Raw genomic sequence first — 6030 nt, forward strand, 5'->3', positions numbered from 1 at the left:
TATAACATTGTATATATAACAATTCATAAAAATAAACAGATTTTATAAATATTTTATATATACAGTGCAATTTTATGACTTTATATTTTACAAATTCTTTATATTCTTTATATTTACAAATTCTAAATTTTATTTTGTATAAATTTAAATAAAATTTAAATAAAATTTAAGAGAAGAATAAGAAAGAAAAATAGAGTTATTCAAATAGCATAAAATAAATTCAATATTTTTTTCATCAAATCAATCAATTAATCAATAATAATAATCATTATAACAAAAATCAAATCAAAATAGAAAAGGAATAATACTGCGAATTGGATTTTTGGATAATGAAAATGTAATTATAATGTATGCATCGGAAAGTAAAATATAAATATTTGTTAATATAAAAATAAACATTAGAATGGCAACTTTCAGTTAACGAAAGTACTAAAATATCGAAAATACTAACCTGCCAAATAAACATTAATGTATAAATCGTTCGTTATTATTCATAATTTATTCATTTCTTCCACAAAATATAACAAATCCAATGATCCAAAAAAATCTTGTGTAAATAAATTATCGAAAATGGATCAAATAAATAAATTAATCTAAAAACACGAATGTCTGACAGATCGCACTACGAGGTGCAACAATCACTCAAAACATGATTCAAGGTCATTTGTTGACTTTCTTTCGAAACTTTCCGATACTACATTTGCTATTTTAAAATTCGTTTGAAAACAATGTTCAATTTACCTCCATATTAATGAAATATCTAGAAACCACCAAAATGTTGAAGAATTATATGGTATGATCTTGTACACACGTACCTACATACGTGGCGAATATATATGTGCAGTCAATCACGATCACGATCTCTTGCTGATGGCTGGTGCGTTGTTTTCGATAACTCAAGTAGATAATTGTTTCATGTCAATTCACTCACTTTATTTTTTGAATAGATATCAATTTTCATATATTTACTGTAAGATTTTGTAATAAAAGTTTATCAACATTCTTACACGAGCACACTCTAAAAGTAATGACGTTTTTACGAAATAACAAAACGTCAGTAAATCTGTATACACGGTCACTCGAGGGCGCTTGATATGTTGTATACACTTTGTATAGAAAAATATATCTATATGCATAAAAAATATTTGAATGTATTCCAATAATCACACTTCTATTTACCTTTATTTAGCTCTTTATAAATTTTTTAATTAATTTTTTAAACAATTTCTATCAATAATAAATTTAGCTTAAATTTAGCTTTTTTTTTTTCTATATCTTATCTTCTTTTTCCATTATTCCTACCTTTTTTCTCCCACTTCTATACCTTATTATATGAATAACTTATTCTGTATGATTGTATTATATTGTCATGTATATTTCCATGTGTAAGCAATCACTTTATATTTGAAAGTTATTTTGTTTAAGCTTAGTAAATAATATTTATAGTTAAAATAATTTTTCTTAAGTACTTAAATATATAATATGAAAGTATATTTTTAAAAAGAGAAAAAAAATTCATATATTGTTAAATAGTGATTATTAATTCATTGCTAACCTTTCTGATAACAATATAACAGCAAAAAATGGAAATAAATAACGAGGTACGTTTTGAATATATTTAATAACCTTTTCATTTGTTGAAATTAATAAGCAAACAATTGATTATAATTATTTTAGTTATATGATATACTTTATTATTATTTATTGATATTATTAATTTTCTAGATTATTCTATTGAGACAATCCGTTCGTCAAGCTCGCATTTGTGTAATAAATAAATTAATTAGAGAAGCGAAAAGGTTACGTACTAATAGTAACGAAAAGCAATTGGAAAAAAATAAAAATAAAGCAGAGAAACTTTTAAAGGAAGTATTTGCATTAAAACGTATTAAAGATGATGAAATATCAAAATTCGGAATTATTAAGTTCGAATATCTACAGAATATATTACAAAATCCACAGACTGATGATGGAACTCGAGCTATGGTGAAAGTTGTTCGTCATAAGTCTTTAAGTTTGAGAATAATAGAATTTCAGAAAAAATTTCCAGATTATAGTAAATATATTTCTTGGAGAAAAAAAAAATCTTCAGTGAAAGAAAAAAAAGGAAATTGTTATATAGATTCAGAGAAAAATTCAAAACGATTAAAAAATGATGCAAATAACATTCTAAAAAAAGAAAAAAGACAAAACTGTTTCATAGATTTTCCAGAAAAAAATTCAAAACAATTAAAAAATGATTCAAGTAATATCATAGAAAAAATAAATAAAGAAAATATAAAAGATGCAGACAATATTAATTGTATTGCTTATATACCTTGTCAACAAACAATAAATGTTGAAGAAAATAATGATAATTCAATGAAAATATCAAAAAATCAAGATATGGAAATACAATCTATAAATAATGATCAAAATTTTAAAATTATTACTAAAATCATTAGTAATGAGGCCACTGTTAAAAGATTCACAGAAATTTTACAAGAAACAAAAGAACAAAATTATATATGCAAAGATACTGAAAATCAACAATCTTTTAGTGAATCCATGGAATTCATGGATTCATCAAATAAAATAGATGATTTCTTTTTACCTGCAAATGAAGTAACTTCATGTTCAAATGAAGCACTTTTTTCTAAAGAGAAAAATATGTACAGTGAACAAGTTAATCGTATATTTAAATCACGAAAAAATGTTCAAGTTGAAAACAAGAATAAATTATATAGTAAAAAAATAAGCAAAGAAAAAAGGAATAATAGAAAACAATTTATGAATAATGCAAATTTTCACAATCCAAATGATATGATAGAGAAAACTAACACATATAGAAAACAAAATGAAAAAAATATACAAGTTGAAAAAAAAAGGAAAATTAATAAAGAGAGCACATGTATTGTGGAACATGATAATTTACATCCTTCTTGGGCTGCAAAAAAAAAACAACAAAATATTATGAAACAAGAATTTCAAGGAAAAAAGATTAAATTTGATGAAGATTAAAAAACAAAAAAAAAAAAAAAACAAATACATATATTCAATGCATTTTTTATGCTTTTTTTCTTAATTAAAGCATTTTATTTGTTAAATTAAGAATTAGTATGTATTTAGAATAAAAAAAAATTTAATATTTTAAAGTAAAATTAATTTTTTTGCAAATTGAATGTAGTTCAAAATTATTATTAAGTCATCAATAACTATAGGATATTGTATATTTTTGTTTTTATTTAAATAATTTAATTTGCATACAAAAGTGAGTAAGATATTTCATAAAAGTCATATTGTAATTGAAAATGTATTTTCGATTATATGGGCGTCCAGCGCTTAAAAATGATTTTTATAATTTCTGTATGACCAGTTTGTTATAATGATGATTCTATTTTTCTTTCTCTCTTTCTCAGTATATATTATATTCGTTGTTAATTAATTGATTTTTAGATTCATCATATTAATGAAGGTCATATAGGAACATATATAATATATATCAACGCATTTTGAGGCATATCTATTGATTATAGTCGACAATAATTGTATTTTTCATTAAACAATTGAGAATATTTTGTTCTTACTCAAATATTATACATTATAATATCATATGTATTAATTATAGAATCATAAAAAAAAATAATTATAAAAATTTTATTTTTATGTTGACCAAATTCTTTATAAACCGTTTGCAAATCAATTGAATTTAATATTAATTTTTTCCACATTTTTTTTGTTTTACATGAGTTGTTTTAAATTTATTATTTAGGTATAGTTTTATATTATAAAATAGAGATAGAATTTTTATATTTTTTATAAGAAATTATTAAGAAATATTTTACTTTTTCTTAAATTATAATATATGTAGTGTTTACATAACATCTTTACAATTTATATATATATATATATATATATATATATATATATATATATATATATATATATATATATATATATATATATATATATATATATATATATATATATATATATATATATATATATATATATATATATATATATATATATATATATATATATATATATATATATATATATATATATATATATATATATATATATATATATATATATATATATATATATATATATATATATATATATATATATATATATATATATATATATATATATATATATATATATATATATATATATATATATATATATATATATATATATATATATATATATATATATATATATATATATATATATATATATATATATATATATATATATATATATATATATATATATATATATATATATATATATATATATATATATATATATATATATATATATATATATATATATATATATATATATATATATATATATATATATATATATATATATATATATATATATATATATATATATATATATATATATATATATATATATATATATATATATATATATATATATATATATATATATATATATATATATATATATATATATATATATATATATATATATATATATATATATATATATATATATATATATATATATATATATATATATATATATATATATATATATATATATATATATATATATATATATATATATATATATATATATATATATATATATATATATATATATATATATATATATATATATATATATATTTATGATTATTTTTGTTATATTTGACAAAATAAGACAATAAGATAAAAAAATTCTATAATTATAAAAAATTTAAATTTATTTAATTTTTATAAATTAATTATTTAATTATAAGAAATTATTTTTTTAATATATAATAAGGATTTCTTATTATTGTTTTTTTTTTTGTATAAGAAATTTTATATAAAGAAATATTTTTTTGTGAAAATTTTTTCATATCATAGTTTTTAAAACTTTTTTTTTAATCTTTATATTTTTATTATACTTTTTTTTAATTGCATAAATTTCTAACAAGAATAGGAAAGGTTAATTTATTATAGAAAGGTTAGTTTAATATATTTTGTAATATCATTAGAAAATTTGGGAATAAAGTACATTTAAAAAGTTTTTACATATATAATATAATATATTTAATCAATTTGTTTCTTTATGATATAAACTACATATAATTTACATATTTGTATTTTTTTTTCATTCAATATAATTTATTTCCAAATTTTCAAAAAAATTGTATATTACGTTAATAATAATAACTTTTAAAATAAATCAATATTATAAATAATTGATATCATATAAGATCTTTTTGTCTCTCATATTATAATTATCAATAAGTATAACTAATAGTATTAATGAAAAATTTACCTTCATAAAAATCTTCATTTATTATTATTATATTTGTTACTATTATCCGATATAATTTATTAAAATAATTAATATAATTAATCACTTGTAAAATTTCATTAATATCATTAGTTAAATTGTGCAAAAGGGTTTAGGAAATGGAAGATTTTTACAAATTAAATAAAACTCGAACTATTGGTTAAATTGTTATATTCAGGCTGTTGATATATCCAATGTGTATATAAAAGAAACGTGATGCCGCATGCGCTGGATAATATATACAGCCTGAATGGAAAATCGCACGAAGAAAAGTATAGCAAGTGTGTTTAGTAATCCAGGATTACTTGTTCTTGGAAAGAGTACGTTGTTTTTCCGCATGCGTAACAAGTTGAGAATCCACAGGTAAACCTTTGCGTCGACGGACTGCATCTATATATTTCTTAGCTTTATTTTCACTATCTGCTTTGTCACCAAAATGTAGATATTCCTCGTCCGTGGAAGGCGTCCAATAAGGATCTTGCTCGATTATCTACAAATAAAATTATTAATATTATATTAATTTATATAATATTATTATTATTATATTATAAAATTCATTTAATGCTATCAATACCAACCAGTAATAGTAGTAATTTTTTAATATTGATATTTTTATAAAATTTTTATTTTTAATATATGACACTATATAAATTATTAAACGCAATAATAGTTTAACTCGATAATTTTAGCTTTTAATAAGATATGTATATATATATATATATA

At 18.5% G+C, this 6030-nt stretch overlaps 3 protein-coding genes across 8 annotated transcripts in view; 1 reads left to right on the plus strand and 2 right to left on the minus strand.

Annotated features, from left to right (window-relative positions):
* The window catches only part of LOC102675170 (ATP-dependent Clp protease ATP-binding subunit clpX-like, mitochondrial), a 4239-nt gene extending 3148 nt beyond the window's left edge, over positions 1-1091 (minus strand). The window contains exons 1-2 of one of the 5 annotated variants that reach the window (XM_006617191.2): positions 816-1061; positions 452-760 (exon numbers count right to left, since the gene is read on the minus strand). The gene's annotated coding sequence lies outside the window, so the exon portion shown is untranslated. Of the gene's footprint in view, positions 1-451 lie in introns of all 5 variants that reach the window. The other 4 variants (XM_006617190.2, XM_006617192.2, XM_006617188.2 and 1 more) reach the window with 4 other exon arrangements.
* Positions 1092-1285: 194 nt separating this feature from the next.
* On the plus strand, positions 1286-3004 carry LOC102679954 (protein bud22-like). Its single transcript, XM_031511175.1, has 2 exons — positions 1286-1601; positions 1726-3004. Exons 1-2 carry the CDS (start codon positions 1584-1586, stop codon positions 2998-3000), a joined length of 1293 nt encoding a protein of 430 aa, XP_031367035.1. The 5' UTR covers positions 1286-1583; the 3' UTR covers positions 3001-3004.
* Positions 3005-5461: 2457 nt separating this feature from the next.
* The window catches only part of LOC102676651 (elongation factor-like GTPase 1), a 28191-nt gene continuing 27622 nt past the window's right edge, over positions 5462-6030 (minus strand). The window contains exon 5 of one of the 2 annotated variants that reach the window (XM_006617200.2): positions 5462-5797. In XM_006617200.2, coding sequence (XP_006617263.1) covers positions 5609-5797 — 189 coding nt within the window. In that variant the 3' untranslated portion in view covers positions 5462-5608. The remainder of the gene's footprint in view (positions 5798-6030) is intronic. The other variant, XR_422014.2, reaches the window with a different exon arrangement.

Source organism: Apis dorsata, unplaced genomic scaffold (genome assembly GCF_000469605.1).
Source record: "Apis dorsata unplaced genomic scaffold, Apis dorsata 1.3 scaffold_293, whole genome shotgun sequence".
Classification (NCBI taxonomy): domain Eukaryota; kingdom Metazoa; phylum Arthropoda; class Insecta; order Hymenoptera; family Apidae; genus Apis; species Apis dorsata.